Here is a 21422-nt window from a genome sequence, read left to right as displayed (position 1 = left end):
ATAGTGTAGATAAATGAGCTGATGGAAAGAGCCTGGAGCTAAGAGCGTACATTCTAAGTGCAGCAGTGTAGCAGCTGCCTCTTCACAGCCATGTTATGTTTTCTTGGTCAAAGTCTGGGTTTTCAGCCCTGATCATCAGAATGCTACTATGCCCACAGTTCTCCCTGGACCTACATTTCAAAATATGACTTGGCTGACTTGGATGCTGCTATTCATCTTCACTGACGATCACTCCCTCCAAAGTCCTGAGAGCTTTTCTCAGCCCAGAGGAGGAGGTTATGTGTTTTCGAAGTGCTGCTACCTCTGCTGAGGTTTGCTCTCTAATTCAAAGCCCCCAAATCAAGCAAAAATGCACTCTCATTCTCGAAAGCATCAATGGCTATAGAAATGTCACACACTAAAAAAAATCATTAAATATATATTCCCAAAAGTTATTTTTTTATGGTTTTCCACAAGTACCTCATTAGCCAAGAAAGCTTTATAACCTAGGCAAATGATCAGCTTGCATATTTGTACCCTGATATTTGATTAATGGCACTATGAACTTAGAGTAATACCTATTATTGAAAGCCTAAAAAGACCCTTTATTCTCTTTAGTTAGACTACAATGAAGTATGCAAAGGGTAATATGTAGCACTGTCTTTGTTCCTGATTTTCATTTTAAAGATGTCATTTACATTTTTAAGTATTTTATTTTGGGTATATGGGTGTTCTACCTGCATGTAATTTTGTGCACCATGTGTGTACCTGGTGCCCATGGAGGCCAGACAACAGTATAGGATCTTCTAGAACTGGTTGTGAGCAACCATGTGGATGCTGGGCATTGTACCCAGGTCCTGTGAAAGAACAACCAGTTTTCTTAACAACTGAGGTACCCCTCTAGCCCCTTAAGATAGACTCTTTTTCCTAAGAGTTCCCTTTAGTTACTCAACTATGGAGGATTTCTGTGGTGTCTCCTACATGCCATGGAATTGTAGACATTTTGCTTTTTCCCATTCAGCAATTTCTGCTGTTCAATGTAACATATTTGTTGTTGTTGTCTTGTTTTGTTTGTTTGTTCATTTGTTTGTTTTTCAAGACAATGTTTCTCTGTGTAGCTCTGGCTGTCCTCAAAATCACTCTGTAGGCCAGGGTGGCCTTAAATTCATTTGCACAGGGGGAAATTTCCTAAACAGAACTCCAATGGCTCAAGCTCTAATATAAACAATCAATAAACGGGGCTTCATGAATCTGAAAAGCTTCTGTAAGGCAAAAGACACCATCAATAGGACAAATCAACAACCTACAGATTGGGAAAAAAATCTAACCCTACATCTAACTAACTAACCCTACATCTGACAGAGGGCTAATATCCAAAATATATAAAGAACTCAAGAAGTTGACCTCCAAAAGAACCCAAATAACCCAATTTAAAAATGGGGTACAGAGCTATACAACAGAAGAATCTTGAATGGCTGAGAAGCACTTAAAAAAATATTCAGAGTCCTTAGTCATCAGAGAAATACAAATAAAAACGACCCTGAAATTTCACTTCACACCAATCAGAATGGCTAAGATTAAAAACTCAAGTGACTGCACATGCTAACAAGGATGTGGAGAAAAAGGAACACTCCTTCATTGCTGGTGGGATTGCAAACTGGTACAACCACTCTGGAAATCAATCTGGCAGTTCCTCAGAAAATTGGAAATAGTTCTATCTGAAGACCAGCTATACCACACTTAGGCATATCCCCAAAAGATTCCCCACAATACCACAAGGACATGTGCCCCACCATGTTCATAGAAGCCTTATTTGTAATACACACTGGAAACAACCCAGATGTCCCTCAACTAAAGACTGGATACAGAAATTGTTGTTCATTTACACAATGGAATACTATTTAGCTATTAAAAATGAGGACATTATGAATTTTGCAGGCAAATAGATGGAACTAGAAAATATCATCATCTGAGTGAGATAACTCAGACCCAAAAGGACATGCAGGCTATATAAACTCACTGGTTAGTGGATATTAGCCAAAAAGTACAGAAAACCTAGGACACAAACCACAGACTATAAGAATTGTAAGAAATAGAAAGGCCCAAGTGAGGATGTTTCAATTCCACTTAGAAGGAGGAAGAAAATAATCACAGGAGGCAGAGGGAGACACCTGGGTGGGAGAGGGGAGGAGGAAGGTGAACAGGATCAGATATGGTGGGGAGACAAGAGAGAAGCCCAGTAGGCCAAGAGAATGAATGGGGATAAGCAGCATTAAGGGGTGGGAGGTAGAGGGACCCTCTAGAAAGTATTAGAGACCTGGAAGATGAGAGACTCTAAGGACTCAATGGAGATGGGCTTAGCCAAAATGCTGAACACTGAAGAGAAGGAACTCAAAGAGCCCACCTCCAGGGAAGGGGGAGGCCTTAAGCAGAGGGACAGGGTTATTAATCCACAGTCAAAATTTCTGACCAAGAACTGTTACTGTCTAAAAGAACTGCAGGGACAAAAATGGAGAAGAGACAGAAGGAAAGGCAGTCCAATGGCCAGCCCAACTTGGGATCCATCTCATAGGAGGGCACCAAGGCCTGACAATATTATAGACGCTATGATGTCCTTACAGATGGGAGCCTGGCATGGCTGTCTCACGAGAGGCCCTACCAGCAACTGACTGAGACAGAAGCAGATACTTATGCCCAACCATTGAACTGAAGTTGGGGACCCCTATGGTTGAATTGGAGTAAGGATTGAAGAAGCTGAAGGGAAAAGCTACCCCATAGGAAAACCAGTAGACTCAACTAACCCAGACCCAAGGGAGCTACCAGAGACTGAGCCACCAACCAGGAACATCAACGGGCCAGTCTGAAACCCCTGGCACATATATAGCAGAAGTCTGTCTGGGCAGGCCTTAGTGGGAGAAGATGTGTTTAATTCTGGAGAGACTTTAGGCCCCAGGGAAGGTGGAGGCTGGGGGTGGGGGAAGTGCAAGAGTACCCTCTTGGAGGCAAGGGGGAGGAGGAATGTGATGAGGAACTGTGAGAGGGAGTACCAAGGGGGGTAGTGACAGAAATGTAAATAAATAACATAATAAAAATTGAAAAAAGAAAAGAAGTTGGTTTGAAAAGGCTAAATGATTCTCACAGGATGGTTCCATCCGTACAACATCCTGGGAAAGGTACAGTTTGGGTATAAGAGTATAAAGTAATAATACAGAAAATTAAAATTCAAGTCTATGGAAAAGTTGAACGATTAAGGTGATATAACATTTTCAAAATTATTTTTGTTAAACTACAAAAAGTTCAGGGGGCTGGCTCAGTGAGAAAGAGTGTTTATTGCAATTGCAAATATGAAAACATAAGTTAAAATCCTCAGCACCCATATAACTATCTAAGCACAGCTCAGCATACTTATAACCCAAATGTTAGAGGGAAAGAGACAGGTGTATTACAGGAGCACACTGGCCAAACAGCCAAACTCAAATGAGCATCTACTAGTTCAGTGAAAGATCTTGTCTCAAAGGCATTAAAGCAGATCCAAAAGGACATGCACAGTATGTAATAGAGTATAATAGAGGAAGTCACCAGCACACTTAGATATATGCAGCACACACCCACATGTGTCAATGTGCAACACACACCTACACACACACCAAAAAATAAAGCCACATCATTACATTATAATATATCCATTTCTAAGTTAGTAGTTGGGTTACAAAATTTGAACCCCAATTATTTGGTGCTTATACATTTTATTTGCTGGATGTGAACAGGGCCACCAAGATTGATTTTTTTTGTTTGTTTGTTTATGGCACATTTGTAAAATAAAGACACTGTGGTTTCTTTTCAATCCACAATGAGACATTGGTTGGCCATGCATTTACATAGCTATCTGTAAGAACATTTTCATAAGTAACAGAGAAATAAGAAGACATAACTAGCTGCTATTAAGGAGTGATATTCTTCCAACCGGTACAGAGCTGAATTAAAGAGTGGGAGGTACTCACTCTGATGAAAATACAGCTTTTTCCTCATCTCAGCAAGAATCATCGCCAGGGGCTTACCCATTACCATCTGCATTGTCTCCACCTTCACCTTGCCACCTCAGTGTTGTCAGGTAAGAGCCATTTCCAGGAAGTGCCCATTTTCTCTTCTCTTGCTCGCTTATCCGCTTGTGAGTTTACATAATTGCCACTGGAAGACTGTTTTCTCATTGTCTGATGATGAAGTTACATCACATTAACCAACATCTGAATACACTTTAAAATTATATTACCTTGCAGGGCTCAGAATTTGAATAAAACCCCTCAACATCAATGCTCTGTGAAGTCATATTGAGATTTTCTTGGGTGGTAATTACATTTACTACAGATGTTCTCATGTAATCTGACTTTTCTATAATGAGTGAAAATAATTCAAAGACTCCTAGGCCTTTCTTTCATTACAGAATGTTCAGGCTTTTCCCACACCCTTGTTCTGGAACATTAAGAAAGAAGACATAGAAACAAAGAAAGGAACAGAGGACCCCTGCTACTGTGTCTATAAACAACTAGTGGTGTTTAAAGGCTAATAAAACTCCAAAGATCCCTCTTATACCCATCATCTTTGGGCCAATTTAAAAATATTTTTGGTGGATAAATGTCAAGAAAAATACAGACAAAATTCTTAAGACACGATTCTCTATTCCTAGAAAAGATTATATATGTGGCTGTCATATAAGGAACATTTGAAATTCCACACCACAAAAGCAATGTGGGGAGGGGGGTAAAGAATCAATCTTTCATATGTTTTTTTCAAAGGCTTGGCAAGAAACCAGGGGTAATATTTTTGCAACTGGGAATGTGTGTTTGCTGAGGAATATTCCCACATTTGAGTCATCATCAGGGGTCCTCATCTTGTTTTACTTTCAAAGGTAGAGAGGGCATAACATTAACCCCAACTGGGAAAAGGAAAATGCCTCTCTGTAATTCTCCTCCAGGGAACAGGAATAAAGAGATTACATATGCCTGCATAATGGAGGGTCTCCTCACTCACACAAGACAAAAGACTTCATTATTTTTCACTAGACACAGCCTTGTGCCTCTTGCTTTCAGAAGCCAGGCAGGCTTTGGCTTTTTGTTGTTGTTGTTTTGTTGTTGCTAATATTAAGCCACTAGATGGACTTTCTAGGAAAGTCTTCGTTTGCACGGCTTTGAACCAGTTTACACAGAAACTTGCACAGCGTTCTCAGATTTTTCCATTAGAAAAAGATACAGGCAAGATACTGAAGACCTTGGCCCCTCCACTCTATCTCATGTTTCCTCAAAGAAGTAGAAACTGTGCTTGAAGACCAAAGTGCTTTCTCAATATGATTAGCTGTGCTTTTCCTCTGAACAGCAAGTAAATGGACATTTTCTTCCTGAGACTATTTTCCTTGTATCCTTCAATGATGCCAACATACAAAGACTAGTGAAAATTTTAAAATGGCAAATTATAGCTTATCATTTAAGTACATCCATCCCTTAGCTGGAAATATGTGCAGATCCATTTGTCAGGTTAGGGGTAGACATCCTTGTGTTCTTGAGTCCTTTGCTTGCCAACAGATTCCTGCAAGATGAGATACACGGCGATTCAGTTTCCAGTGATGGAACGACTTTCAGGCTGAGAGATTAAAATGAGTTCAGCTCTCAGGGTCTCAACTTCATATCTATATTCATGCTCCTCCACCAGTTTGCACAGACAACACAGATAAAAACAAATTTTCTACTTATGAGAAACAACATCTGAGATATTCCTTTTATATTACTGTCTGGATGTCTTATCTACTCTATGTGTACATCTTATACCAACTTGAAATAAAGTTAAGATTATAACTCCATTAAAAGTGCCTATAAAGGCATTCTATTTTATTTGTGGTGCCTTTCATTCTTCATAAGTGTGAATAGGTCAAACAAGTGAAAATATTTCATCTTTGCACCATTCCAAGGTTCAGTCATCAAGTATTTATGGAGTACTATCTTTGATCAAAGGTTAAAATATAATACTCAACAAGTTTAAAATACAACCTTGCTTGCTGACTTGAAGCTTTTAGGGTGTGGTCTATGTATAGATCTGAATGGCCAAAGAGAATGGTATGCGAAAATAGAATATCTTCTGGTAAAAGGATAGACCAGAAAGGGTAAGATCAGGAGACCAATTTTAATTGGGGAGGGGTTAATTTTAATTTTACACAGGTATGGAGGAGATACCGTTGAGGAAAATGACCAAAGAGAGAATTAGGGGCAGCAATGCACAGACACCAAAGTCACACTGAGTTTCTGAGTTCATCCTTTTCTGGAAAACAATAGGAAGTTGAAGGGTTTAAGGCAGTGGAAATAACTGTATTAGATACCGGTTTGCTGCATAAAAAATGATTTCAGAGTTGGAGATTTGAACACTATATTTCATGTCTTACATTACATGCATACTGTAGCTAATTCTCTAGCCTTGGACTTCTGACAAACCTGCATGCACTTAGTCTGATGGAATACTCTTTTCCTAGGTCATTCACATGATTGTACATAGGAGTCAAATCCACACAAGGTGTTAGATAAATTGAGATTCTTGACCGGAACCACTGAGTTATGTTTTACCTTGATTGATTGTCAATTTGATGAGACTTAGAATTATCTAGAAAATAAACATTCAGCTGTGTCTGTGAAAACAATTTTAGGAAACAATAACAAAAGTAGGAAAACCCACCCTGAACTTGGGTGGTACTCACCATGGGCCAAGGACCTAAACTAAATAAAAAGATGGGAAGTGAGTAGAACATCCTTCATCTTTCCACATCCAATTGATAGAAACACCATTTTCCAACTGTTACTGTTTTCCAAAATATCAAGACCTTTTACATGTCCAACAAATGTGGCACAGTTTAAGTGTGAATCTGTTTGTTGTATTTTTTAAAAACAATCATGCTAACATGGCATACTTTCTGGCCTGTTTCTTTATCCAAGTGGTCTTGGGGCCAAAGTGCTGTTCTTCACATTGTTTTTTCATCCCTGTGTTCCTACTCCATCTTCTGTTCCAGAATCATCTCCTCCCATCATAGGGTCTTCCTATGCCCATTAGTTTGGCCTCTGTTCTTGTTGTAAAATGAAATTGGGAGTTTCTATGTGCTTTTAGATGAACTAATATATCTACAAAAAAATCATCTCATCTATATCCTTACCTGTCTCCTATGAGACAATGCTGAAGGACAAATAGACCTTTATTAGCCATAAAAGAGCATGCCTTGAAGAGAATTTGGCTTTTTAGTTTTGATAGAATCCTGCCATTATACTTGGGTGATAAGATATTCCTTCATAAAACTTCAAATGAACTTATTGTAATAATGCCCCAACCAATGCCTTTACTCATATTTTTATTTTACAGTTTTCTAAACACAATATTAGCTCTTGGTTTTCAGCTAAGAAAGACTGGCTTTTACCTATAGTTTCTTAATTCAAATGCTATAGTCATGCCCAATGGAAAAAATGTGATATCAGAGCATTTAGTCAAACAATAGGCTCAACTAGAGAGTAATGATGGGAGTGGGAAAGGGTTAATTTTAATTTTACACAGGTCTGTAGGAGGTACCACTGGGGAGACCAACCAAATAGAGTTACGAGTAGCAATGCACAGACACTGAAGTGTTGAAGGTGACCTCTCAATACTGGTTGGATGGTATTGGAGAGGGTAACGTGGGTCCTGTGAACCTGGTTTTATTGTGCTCAGATTATGTGGGAGCAATAGAGTCAGGAGAAGGTCAGCAGGAAGCTTTTCTCCCAGCACAGAAAGTCTCAGATGGAAACATTTCACTGAAGAACAAAGAGCCAGTCAGCTTGTGCTGGGTTCCAAAGGATCTCTTGACTTCATGTGTTATATGTTAAGCTGCTTGTTAATAAGAAACATAGTTATTGGGCATTTAATTCTTTCTTAGTAAATACTACTGTGAACAACATAGGGGTAATTTGGTAAAGATAAAAGCAAATATTTGACTACTCTAACCCATTTGAGCAAAGGTTTTCTGTTTGCAAGATGGAACTGAAAACCAACACCCATGTTCAATGTATGAGTTCCCATGAGTGATGAAATTCCAGCCTTTTCCAATACTTAGAATCAGAGAGAAAGAGTCACAAGACAAAAAAAGAAAATAAGGGACTGTCTTTCTTGTCACCCTGTGGTAGTTTGAATATACTTGGGCTATGGTAAGTGCTACTATTTGGAGTAGGTGTGGCCTTGTAGGAAGTACATCACTGTAGAGGTGGGCTTTGAGATCCCGTGTTTAAACTCTACTCAGGGTGGAAAAGATAGTCTTCTTCTGGCTGGCTTTGAATCAAGATACAGAAAGAACTCTCAGTTCCTCCAGTACTATGTCTGCCTGCATGCTTCCCTGCTTCCTGCCATGATAATAATGGACTAACCCTCCAAAACTGTAAGCAAACCCCAGTTAAATGTTGCGTGTTGTCCTTTATAAGAGTTGCCTTGGTCATGGTGCTTCACAGCAATAGAAACCCTAACTAAGACACACCCCTTTAGACACATTGTTGGGAGAAGAGAAAAAAAGGGAGCCACAGCGATGAGGCACCATGGCTGCTCCAATCTGTAAGAGAGTGCACAGTATGCTTTGCAGAGGCTACCAGGGCCTGCATTCAGCTGGTACAGTGGCAAAACACTTCCCAGCAAGTGTGTCCATATTCAGCCTGGCCTATTGGACATATAATCCCACAATCCTTATAATATTAACCTCAAGACTATTGCATTTTTCTGTTTCCATTATAGGAAGGCCTCTCACATTCAATCAGACATGTTTTAATTAGGTTGGATATATTTTGTATTTTAGGCCCATAAGTCTTGATGACTTAGGTAGGGGATAAGTATCATGATTAAAGAATAAAAGTTGTATGACAGCAACTGAAGTTTAAATTTTGGTATTTTATACAGATTGCTGGGGGTCTAGACATCTAAGCGAGAGCATCACTTACTCCAAATAGGCATTCTCAAAATTTCTTTATGCTTTCAGTCTATTTTTGAAAAACTTACCCTATATACAGAAGACTTTCCTTAACTTTTGTTAACTTAGCTAAACCTAGAAACATATCTTCTTATGTAGTATCATTGTAGTTCAAGACATGAGTACAACTTCCCTCTACTACTCCGTATGTCCCTTGTGTGCTGAAATGTCAGCTTGGGTATATCTCCACAGTGGTCCTTGCTCCTTAGTAAAGTAACATCAGGAATCTTTGGCACTTTTCTTTGGTAATGCATTTACATTCAGTTGGACTTGTGAGACTTTTTTTTTCCCAAGGATATACACTATGATTATCTTCCTTCTGTATCAAAAGCATTTGTATTGTATGTGTGTTATTGTACAGGCATTGAGGTTTGCAAGTGTATGAGTGAGCATGTGTGTCCAGGTGCATGTACATATGTGTGTACATGTATATAAAAGATTCCATGCCTCTACCTTCTGAGATCTAGAACTAGAGTTGAGTTGTCATGCCAACTTGTCTGGCATTTATGTGGTTTCTGGGGAGTCTGAATTCCCATTCTTGTGTTTGAATACCAATGGTTTTAACCACTGAGTCTTCTCCCCAGCCTCATCAAATTTGGAGAGCATTGTGCAGAAAAGTGTAAGAACCATAAATAGTGGATGTCTTCAACAAAACAATATTTTCAGGGGGTGACAAGGCTACTGCACATATGAACATATGAAAATGTATATACAAGACCTACACAGAGGGGGTAAATGGGGGGATTTGTGATAATGGAACTGGCAGGAGAGGAGGAGAGAGCTGCTACCAGGAATGAAATAAATAAATAAATAAATAAATAAATAAATAAATAATTTCTGTATGAAAGCACACAAGCATACCCTGTCATTAGTATGCAAAATTGTTTTCATTTTTTGAAATGTAAAATTTATGTATAGCCAAGAAACATTTTAAAAGACATTTCTTTATGATTTAGTATAACATTATAAGAAAAAACCCCACCAAGAGCTACATGGTAACAAGCCAACCACACTCCCAATGTGCCTCATGCAGTCCTATCCCTAGGTGAGAAGCTACTGGCAAGAGAAGGACGGTAAGCTTTGTTCAGAAATACAGACCCAAAAAAGCTACCCATGCTCCAGAGATAACCCTACACCCATTGTACATATAGGCAGCACTAGGTGGATTCAAACAGCTTTTAAGGGTACATCATTCCAGGGTCCAGGTGGAAAGGCATAAAAACAAACCTTCCTGGGGGAGCTCATAGAGACCCTATTTTTAATTTTGAAATTATCGTCATGACCGACCCTGCTGCTGACAGAATCCTTACAGAAAGCTTACCAAGGGCAAGGAGGAGGGTGTGCTTTCTGTTTATCTTCTACCTCCTCTTGGTCTTGGACTTCTGCTTTGTGTTTCTGACACAAAGCCTTAAGGTCATTTTCCTTTATGTGTTATTTTGCCTTATCACTAGTGTTTCCTTAAAATTAATAAGAACCATGAGCAGTGATGTATTATTCATCCCGAATGCACAAACCATGCATTTATCTAGGGTTTCTGTCTTTTGCTAGAGCTTGCACTCGACAGCGCATGCTGAGCGGATCATTCGAGGGGCAGCCAGCAAAGGAGAGGTCGATCCTCAGCGTGCAGCATCACATCCGCCAGGAGCGCAGGTAAATATTCCAGGAAGATGAACTCCAAAGACATCCAGGAAAAGACTTTACAAGAGTGCCTCAGTACAAAGCTAGGCCTCTACCCTTGTTGGCAAGCAGACATGGTGAGGGCCTGGGTTCCAGCTGCTGGTGGTATCAGTAAAGAAATTCCCTACATGATTCAAAGATTTAAAAATCTTTACTTCAAAGATTCTTTCCTTGGTGATAGCCAAAGTCCGGCTTTAAAGATCAGAAAGAACAAAAGTCTGAAATCTTGTTAGATAGGATCAAAGATGTGTGGATACACCATAATCTTTTGCTTTACAAAGAAATGAGCCATTCTGATATATCAGGAAAATTAATCTTTTACTCATGATTATTAATTATAAGTGAAAACTTTGTCTTTAGATATTTTGACAAGTTGACTGTGGTTGTTCTAGGTCACTAAGACATGGATCCAACAGCCAGAGGATCAGTCGGGGCAAATCTCTTGAAACTCTAACTCAAGACGTGAGTTCTAAGCTATGCTTTGTATTTTGGAAACTTGATTATGAATGTATATTAAGTGATTGCTTAGACAGTTCTCATGCCTGAGTTTTTCTGTCATCTTTAAATGTGTTCCTATTATAGTGAATCAGGAAATTCAGAAAGCAAATTTCTTTGGCCAAGTACCAAAAATCAACCATGAACTGCAAAATATAGACATACCATGCACAGAGCATGCCTCAGTTAAAAAGAATACAAACTTTAGAGAGTAATTGGCTGTGAGTTCCTGGCTCCAACTGATGCATCTATAACATAACTGCTATACCTAAGATGCAGGGAACATTGCAGAAGAGGAGGAAGAAAGGTTGTAAAAAGACAGGACATGGGTGCTCTTGTGAAGTCATGTCTTCTATATTGGACAGGAAAACTGTACCAGTGAAAGTTCACCAATGAGGTAGCATAAACAAGACCTGAGCACAATATCAGTTGTCATGGCTATGTAGATGGGGGAAATCTCACAAAGCCCCATCCCTAGGTGAAGAATGAGCCTGTCTTCTCCAGGGATGATCCTCCCAATTATCAAATACCAAGTGCTCTGCCCAAAAAACATAGACATATACTCAACACTAAATGAGCTCTGTGGGTTGTATTTATATAATATAGTCTCTTATTCCATTTTTTGTTAGGATAGTGTTTATTTATTCCTAGTTCTTTTTTTTTTGGAGTGGCCCAATAGAACTGAGCAGTCTACTTACTGAAGGAGCTGAAGGGGTTTGCAATCCCATAGGAAGAACAACATTATCAACCAACCAGACCCACCAAAGCTCCCAGGAACTAGGCCACCAACCAAAGAGTACACATGGAGAGACCCCTGGCTCCAGCTGAATAAGTAGCAGAGGATTGCCTTATCTGGTATCAATGGGAGGGGAGCCCCTTGGTCCTGTAGAGGCTCAATGACACAGCATAGGGGAATGCTAGGGCAGTGAGGAAGGGGTAGGTGGGTGGGTGAGGGATCACCCTCATAGAAGCATGGGAAGGGGAAGGGAATAGAAATAAAAATAAAAAAGGAATATATAAAAATATATAAAAGGAATCCAGTGAGAACATGGATTATTGACTCCTGATTCTTTAAGTGACCCAATATAAATGTACAGTCTACTTAAGAGTCCAGAAAGAACATGTTTTTGGACACCTGTGTTGGGACACACTCCACAAAGGGACTCATGTAGCCCAAGTTGATCTAAAACTCACCATGTACCTGAGAATTACCTTAGATTTCTAAGCCTCTGGCATAACGTACCATCATGTTGAGTTTACACATTTACGGGACATTTTGCAAGCTAAGAAAAGAACTCCACCAACTGAGCTATTGCCTCAATACTATAAATCCTCTATTATTCTTATTTATTTTAACTTTTAAACTCTTTCTCTCCCTGATGTTATAATGTAACCAGTATGGTAGAGCTTGGCACACCACAAAATTTCAATAAATATATGCTAAGCATTTTATATTTTAGAGGGAAAATTCAGTTGTCAAGATGCTCATGGCTATTAAACTATATGCACATGAAACATTTTATACATAAAAATTATAGCTATCATATGTGGTATAGTCTACATGTAGTGTGCATATATTAATAGCAACAGTGATTTTAATTTTCTAAAGAACCGTCTTTTAGGCTTTTAAAAGTCTCTGACTGTACATAAATCTTTTATTTCTAGCATTCGAATACAGTGCGCTACAGAAATGCACAAAGAGAAGACAGTGAAATAAAGATGATTCAGGAGAAGAAGGAGCAAGCAGAGATGAAAAGGTACCGGTGCGGCTGTGTCGCGAGGCTCTCATTTAGGAGTGACTCTTTCTGTTGGCCTTTTCTTCATTCTATAAATGTCCCCCTGAAGGAAGGTGCAAGAAGAGGAGCTGCGAGAGAACCACCCATACTTTGACAAGCCTCTCTTCATCGTGGGGCGGGAACACAGGTTCAGAAACTTCTGCCGCGTGGTGGTTCGAGCACGCTTCAATGCGTAAGTATGGGTCACTTAACCACACTCCGACCAGGTATTTGTTCTGAGTCCTGTGAACAGTGGGGAGTTTGTCGCAGGAAGAAAAAAAGGACAGTGTAGTCTTAATGGGGTCACAAAATAAACCATGGGCTAATTAATCATCCTGTTCCTCGTTGCTGCGCCTGACCAGTGGGTAGCTCCCGTTGATAAAGCGTTTAACAGCTGTGAGTGTTAGTACATGTTTGATAATTGTGTGTTTCAGTGTTACTAAGTCTCAGTTTTCCTTTGAAAACCTTAAACTGAAGGAAAACAAATGACATGGTGAAGTATATTGTTCAAAGCTTCTGTCAGACTAGCACTTCCTGATGAAAAGATTTATTCTAGAACAAAGTGGAAAGGAAATGTTATCTGTTGCTTGTATTACTAGTTGTTATGAGAAGGAAATCCACTAGCAACTGTCTCTATCTAACAAGTACGGAAGAAATGGGTAAGAATTTCTGGTTGGGTAATGCAGGGTATGCTGCACTTGAGCAGAACCTAAGCCAATGATACTCAGATACAGCAGATAAAAGGAATTCTGTCTAGTGTAACTTTAAGTGCATATCACAGATATTAAGAGTCGAGAATGAGACTGGGGAGATAGCTCCCTGGATGAAGTCTTAGTAGCCTGAGGTTGTGAACGTAAATTTAATCTTCAGGATCATGTAAAACGTTGGGCTTAATGGTGTGGGTGCTTGTAACACCAACACTAGGGTGGTAGAGATAGGCAGCTAGCTCCCTGGGCTTCACTGGCTTAGACTAATTGGTGAGCCTCAGGTCCCAGAGGAAGGTTCTATATCAAGCTACGAGGTGGATGGCTCCCAAAGAATGACATCTAAAGTTCAACTCAGGCTTTCACCTGCATAAGTGTATCTACACAAGTGCACTATGGGGGAGGGGGGTGTGGAGCGAGTGCACATGGGGAAAATGTAAAACTTTCTACACTTTCCTTATGTGTTTTTCTTTCCCTGTACTCTCATTCAGGTCCTTGAATATTCTTTGTTAATAATTAATATCATATAACAACATTATCTGTTGAATGCTCAATAGTTTCTTTTTTAAAAAGTCCATATATTGGAATCTTAACCTCTGGTATCTCAAAATAATGTGGTGATGTTTGTAGACAAACATTAAATTAAAACAAGGTCCCCAGGTTGGTATTAATCTGGTATCTCACTCCTTTCTAAGAGGGGATTTGGACACAAACCCAAAGGGCAGAAGCACCCGTGGAAGCATGTAAAGTGTGTACACTCTGAACTGTAAGTAGAGAGGCCTGGAGTGGATCCTGACCCCACAGGACTCAGGACACAACACTACTGACATCTCTGACTTGGACTTCCAGACCCTATAACCATATCACTAAAGCTTACACCATCTCTAAGTACAATTACAGCATCTTGATGAAGCCAGTATGAACTGCCCCAACATCACAGGACTAAGGAGAACTTGAGACTGTGTGGCACCCTGTATGCCCTCCTGTGATGATTAATATTGGTGGTCAACTTGGTGGGAATTTAGAGTCACAATAGCAACAAACCTCTGGATATATATATCAGCTTCTAGTTGGGTAAACTGAGGTAGGAAGATGCACTCTGTGGGTGGCATCATTTATAGAATTAAGCCCCAGTTAGAATAAAAAGGAAGAGGCAAGCAGAGCAGTTGCATGCAACATTCTTTGCTTCTTGACTGCAGGTGCAATGTGTGCCCGTCCATGACGAGCTATGCCTTTGAACTGTGATCCAGAATGAACCCTTCATTTCCTAAGTTGTTCCGATCAGTTAGTCACTGCAATAAGGAAGCAACTAATGCATCTCCCCACCAACCAGGGAAGACATTTAGTTCTGTGGAGGTTGAAGGTTTTACCCAAAGACACCAGCTAGTATGTGACTGACTCCCTCCTGGTCATTCAACTGTTCCTCTGCTGTTCTAGAAAGGCCTTCTGATCATTCAACAGTTCCTCTGCTGTTCTAGAAAGGCCTTCACCATTGAAAGCAGAGAATAATAATTGTAAAGCTTCCCTTAGATTTGGCCAAATGAAGAAAGATGGTAGAAGTTGATCAATCCCAAATGAGTTTTTCATTTTTGAATTACCCTGTTGGCTGCCTACATATTAACATCTAATTACTCATTCTCCTCTTCATTTGGTATAGTGTAATTCTCCTTTTGCAGGAAACACAGCTGAATGGGTTGATGAAGACCTTGCTGTAGTTGAGAATACACATACAAAGACTGCTGGAACCTCAGTGACAACCATTAGCAGGATCTCTAACACTAAGCCTTAGGAGTCCACCTCTAATGAAATGTCATATTAATTCTTCCACAGGGCCACAGTGAAATGGAGAGTGAAGAACTCTCTTAATTTATGGAGTATCTTACTAAATAATTATGAAGAATATCCTTAAACTAGCAACACATACATCTTAAATTGTTTTTTTTTAAACAGAAGCCAAGCTGTAACTGTGATAAGCCATGCCAGAAATCCTTGAATGGGGTCTCCAATACAAAACCAAGAACTTGAGAATTCTTTTTATTGTTCTTTTATCCAGTGTTCTCTGTCTTCCACAGTAATGTGCAGTTCCATACTTCATAATAGCCATTTTATAGAAGTTATAAAAAAGTTGAGATGGGAGAGATGCTTGTTTTTACTAACACTCTTATTGTGTTGAAGAATTTTTATATATTGTTCTTTCTTACAGATCCAAAACAGACCCTGTCACAGGAGCTGTGAAAAACACAAAGTACCACCAACTTTAGTAAGCATGACAAGTTGTCTTCACTGGGCATTTGAACTTCAAATATATTATTTTCTGTTTGATAAAAATATAAAATTTTAGGTTGGGGAGTTGCTTCAGGAAGTGATGAAAAACAACAAGAGCCTGTTTAAACCCTAGCACCCACATTAAAAAGCCAGATATGGTCTCATGTGTTTATAATCCTAGAATTGGAGGATAGATAAAGGTTCGGTAAGAGACTCAGGTTCAAGAATACAAGCTGGAAAAGAATTGAACACCCACCTTAGACCTTTACATGTCTAGGCAGGAGTGCACATACCTCATACACAATTGCACATATGAATATGCAAGCATGCGACACAAGCACATGTCACACTCAAAGAACATAGAGATGAACTATACCTTTGAACCCTTGTTTTTAGGAACACCAGTTTTGTTGATAGAGTCACCAAAGCCATCACCCCCTGGTCCTGGTAGACTTGGGTGGAGCATCTTCGTTTCTCAGTATGCTTGTTCTTTGGCAGTGATTTACTGGGACTTGTCACCTACCTGGACTGGGTCATGATCACTGTAACCATCTGCTCTTGCATTTCCATGATGTTTGAATCCCCCTTCCGGAGAGTCATGCATGCACCCACTTTACAGGTACTGTGGAGAAATCTTAGCTCCCAGCTCACTAGTAAAATACTGCCCTGTTTTTGCTGTTTTGTCACAACCAAAGTGCCATTTGCCTATTCCAGATTGCTGAATATGTGTTTGTGATATTCATGAGCATTGAGCTTAATCTGAAGATTATGGCAGATGGCTTGTTTTTCACTCCAACTGCTGTCATCAGGGACTTCGGTGGCGTCATGGACATATTTATCTATCTTGTAAGATTTTATTCTCTCCTAAATATAAAAATGTGATGATTTTCTGCATCCCCTGGTACAAGAGTGAAATGTCTGAGATCTAGTTGCCAAAACTACATTTTTTGATAAATTATACAGATATATTATATGTAAATAGAGGGTATGCACATGAAGTCTAAACAATTAATTTATGTAAGAAGTATTACAATATCTACAGATATAGTTAAAATAACTCATAATTTTATATGTAAATGAGATTGCATGAATAAATCTTAAAAAAAAATCAAACTAGTTTGCATCCTATAATTCTTATGGCTCTGATAATGCAAAATCATATCAAGTAAATCATGTTATTAATTATTGATGCCCTTGATATCAAATTCTTCTCAATTCTGGTTATCACTGATAACCATTCAAGTGTTCTGTTCAATCAAATTAGGAAATTACAGGAATGGACTTGGAAACTTCATAAATTCAATGTAGGAAAAAGGAGAATTACTTTGAGTGGCAGGTTGCATGTTGATAACCATCAATAAAATAGTAGTATCTTTAATCAAAGGAATCATGGTCATGGTGTAAGTGTGAGTCAAAGTTTAGAGACTAGTGAGATAAATCTCAAGGTGGAATGTGTGGGAATACAATGGCATGGAATGGGTACCTACTACCCCGTACACCAGAGGCCAATCCTCTACAGGCATAGAATATACTCATTGTTTGAGGTTAACAAATGGTATATGCACTTATGAGCATCTGTTCCACATATAACCCATGGAACCTCTGCTGAATGGAAGGTCACAGCCTATGAGCTCTCAGGAAATGTATACATCAGACGAGATAGTATAAATTCCAGAGATTATTTTTTCCCCTAGGTGAGTTTGATATTTCTTTGTTGGATGCCTCAAAATGTGCCTGCTGAGTCAGGAGCCCAGCTACTGATGGTTCTTCGGTGCCTAAGACCACTTCGGATATTCAAACTGGTACCTCAAATGAGAAAAGTTGTTCGAGAACTTTTCAGTGGTTTCAAGGAAATATTTTTGGTATGTGAAGCTGCCACCTACTTCTTGTTTGAGACAATCTAGTCCTATCATGTCATTGACTGAGGGATAAACTGAGGTTTGCAGAGCAAGGGAAAGCCTACATCATTTTATTCAATGCCAAAGGATTAGAAAGGAGGCATGACAAATTCATTCAGAAAATTCACCCACTGATGCTCTGATTTGCTTAATTCTAAGGAACACTTGTAGATACAGTGCATGGCAAACCCAGAGAGCTAAGATACACTTTTTCATTTCATACTTGACCTCAATTTCTACTCTGGGATTTCCCTTCTCTACCTAAACATTAAGGATAAGAAGATTTAATCTTGTCTAATTCACGAATGAGATTGAGAATTAGTGCTTTTAGTTTTGGTTTTGTGTCCTGTTGAGCATGGAAAATAGAATTTTTCCATCTTTGAACTATTAACAAAACATTTAGGAATACAGCATATAGATATATCTTACGTTCAACAGCCTCAATAAGCAGCACATAACACTTAAAATGTGATTCAAGGGAAAACATGATCATCAGATGGGCAACCATCACATTATGATACGATGTGTTATGATAGCATATGATATGTCTTCTAAGAACAAGTCTGGAGATGAAACACAAAGTAAGAGTTTCATTGCTCAGAGTCTATTTCAGAAAGATCTTGCCTCCCCCCTGCCAGAAGAGTGATTACACAATTGTTTTGATTATGGATGATTCTTGCTTGTGTGTGAAGAATAAGGAATGGCTGAGAGCTTATTTTCTAGAAACAGTGTTAGCTCAGCTGCAGTTTTAGTTGATATGAAAGAATTTGACATTTATGTTGTAATGTTGCCAGAAGTGTGTAGTTGATCATCATTTTAAAGATGTGTTTTAAAGGTCCTGTTCCCTTTGCACAAATTGTAGCTCTGTAGCTTTTCAAATGAATTAATGAGAAGGAAAAGATTCTATTTCCACACCAGACAGTTCACTTACACAAGTCTTGGAACCACTAATAGGGTTTGGAAGGGAATCTCACTGTGTCTCCAGAGGAGGCCTCCGAACAGCTGAACATTACTTACAATATCTGGTTAGATTATCCATCCAGTTTAGTTATGTGGTAGCTGCAGATTTAACCTGCAGCTACCACATAACTAAACTCTTTTCTCTGCTGAGTCAAAGACAGTAGCCAGCAGAGGGAGCCCAAGACAATTAATAGATTGAATCCTAGTGCATAGAGTGTTCCCCATCACAAGTGTCCATGTTCACAAGAAAGCAAAACCACTACCTCTCCAGTTTATGTTCAGTTAGTAAGGAAGTGACTCCATTTGGGACAAATGAAGTACAACTGAATAATTTTAACATTTTTCTTTTTCCTTTAAAAAAAGTACTAGTTTTAAAATTCATATAAAAGTGCCTTATTTCATTCTCTTACATGAAAGTTATATACTTTTATTTTAAAACTTTAAAACATGTTGTTAGTTTTATCCTTTTGCCATTTCAAGATGAATGAATGAATGAATGAATGAATGAATGAATGTTAGAAGATATCACTGAAAATCAAACAAACATGAATTTTATACAATAGGGTCTAAATATATTCTTTAAATCACTGTTTAAACCAGTAATTAACTTTCACCAAGAGATTTACTTTTCAATCATTGTTTTTCAGGTCTCCATTCTGTTGCTGACATTAATGCTTGTTTTCGCAAGCTTTGGGGTTCAGCTCTTTGCTGGAAAGTTAGCCAAGTGCAATGATCCCAACATTATCAGAAGGGTAAGATCTTCCCAACTAACTATTCCTTGGAATGCATGTTTACCAGTAGCTGCCAGGTGCCCCCTTACTCGCTTCCCACAAGTTCTTTTTTTGCTGTAAGCACACAGTATGTCTCTTCCTAGTAGAAGATCTGTAAGATTCTAAATAGAATCTCAGAAGCTCCTCCTCCTTTCTGTCCTAGAACCAATCACCACACCACCACTGAAAATGGGCATATCCACCCAGGACTTAAGGCATTTACTGTTAAGAGCCCTGTAATCTTCTCTTTAACTGATCCCTCCCCTCTGATCATGTAAGACTCACCAGTAAATAACACTAAAACCACTCAGGATACCCTCCCATGTCTCTGAGAAAACAAACCCCTTTTACTCCTTTTCTGCTCTTGGCATCCTCTCCATGAGAAAATCAATGTTACATATTCACTAGTAACTATCAGAGGGATCCCTTTTATGACAGCCTACAAGGTTCCCAACAAAGATCTGACCTTACATAAGCTCATTGTGTTCTCTTTCTTCAGTCAGTGCCAATAAGTAGAGATTAGCTACAATGGCCTCCTATCCTTGTAGCATTACATGATGATATGTATGTGTTGCATTTTGGATAAGCTACACAGCTCTTCTCCAGATGACCAAAGGGGTACTTGAGTTCCTTCTGTCTGGTGAATCTACTTTTCACTAGGTCTTCATTTAAGTGGCAGATAAGAGGATGGTACCAACTCTTTCATAAAGGACTTTGGACCCATATCACTTCAACCATATTCCCAAGGAAAAAGCACAGCCTTGCCATGCATGAAGTAAGGGTAGAAAACATGATTTCATGAGATCTAATAGAAAATAGAGGGACATTGTTTGGTTAATGTTAGCTCATCTCTGCTCTGACTTCCCATGCCCTATTCTCTTGAGATTATTTTTTAATGTTACAAGTAGATTAATAAAGTAAGCCAAATACTGTTGGTGTATAAACTAGCAAAATTATTTTCTCTCTCATCCAAATAAAATGATGTTTCATTCCACTAACATGTATTTCCCAAAGGCTAAACTTTGATATTACATATTTTTAGCAAATATGGCTAATGTGAGATGATAAAAACTATAAGTTCTCTGGTTATTATCAAGAATAATCAGAGTCTTGTTTTGTCAAAAATATGTCATAAAATACACTGATATAAGAGGATATCAGATGTGTCAGAGGGAGTGAGACATTCTAGAAACTTCCATGAACCTGAGAAGACATTGCAAGGAACAAAGGTTGTAATGTACCATAACATCAAATGAAAAAAATAATAAAGATCTGATATATTTGTCCATAGGCTTATGTAAGGATCAAAAGTTATTTTAGACTCACACCGAGCAGAAGCCAGAAAGATAATAACAACATTTCAAGTTGAAGCTTCTTAGGAATCCTGGGTGACTCACTGTATTAATGATGGCCTCAGAGCATCATGATGTTCCATTATGTACTCACATTCATCCCCAGCCAAAGCTGAGGACTGATGACTCTTGGCAGGGGGGTGGGATGGAGAACACTCTGTAGAGAAGCAAACAGAAAAGATGCCTTTGTCATTTTGAAGGGAGCAGTGAGGTCTATGAGAGGCTGAAGCTTAAGGATACAACCATTGTGTAGGGCAGCAGCATCTAGAAGGATGAATGGAACAGTTACGAGAAGTACTTTCTCCTTACATCTTTACTGATTCTAGAGTAAGTGACAAATCCCAGAACACCATGTAGGCCAAGAGGAACATCAATTCTGTCTCAGTATTTTAGTCCATCTTTTAAAAAACTTTGTATTATTAGTTTTGATATTTTGTTATTGTATTTTCATGTGTTTATGACAGAAAGACAGATACACACACACACACACAGAGAGAGAGAGAGAGAGAGAGAGAGAGAGAGAGAGAGAGAGAGAGA

At 38.9% G+C, this 21422-nt stretch overlaps 1 protein-coding gene across 2 annotated transcripts in view; it reads left to right on the top strand.

Moving 5' to 3' along the window:
* The window catches only part of Nalcn (sodium leak channel, non-selective), a 276470-nt gene that overhangs the window by 221879 nt on the left and 33169 nt on the right, over positions 1-21422 (top strand). For both annotated transcript variants that reach the window (XM_028771252.1, XM_028771259.1), the window contains 9 exons: positions 10538-10639; positions 11059-11128; positions 12827-12918; positions 13007-13129; positions 15844-15900; positions 16404-16524; positions 16620-16751; positions 17600-17767; positions 19411-19515. In XM_028771252.1, the coding sequence (XP_028627085.1) occupies positions 10538-10639; positions 11059-11128; positions 12827-12918; positions 13007-13129; positions 15844-15900; positions 16404-16524; positions 16620-16751; positions 17600-17767; positions 19411-19515 (970 nt within the window). The remainder of the gene's footprint in view (positions 1-10537; positions 10640-11058; positions 11129-12826; positions 12919-13006; positions 13130-15843; positions 15901-16403; positions 16525-16619; positions 16752-17599; positions 17768-19410; positions 19516-21422) is intronic.

This window comes from Grammomys surdaster, unplaced genomic scaffold, assembly GCF_004785775.1.
Source record: "Grammomys surdaster isolate TR1022 unplaced genomic scaffold, NIH_TR_1.0 65, whole genome shotgun sequence".
Taxonomy (NCBI): Eukaryota; Metazoa; Chordata; class Mammalia; order Rodentia; family Muridae; genus Grammomys; species Grammomys surdaster.
This window is presented reverse-complemented; position numbering and strand designations above follow the sequence as displayed.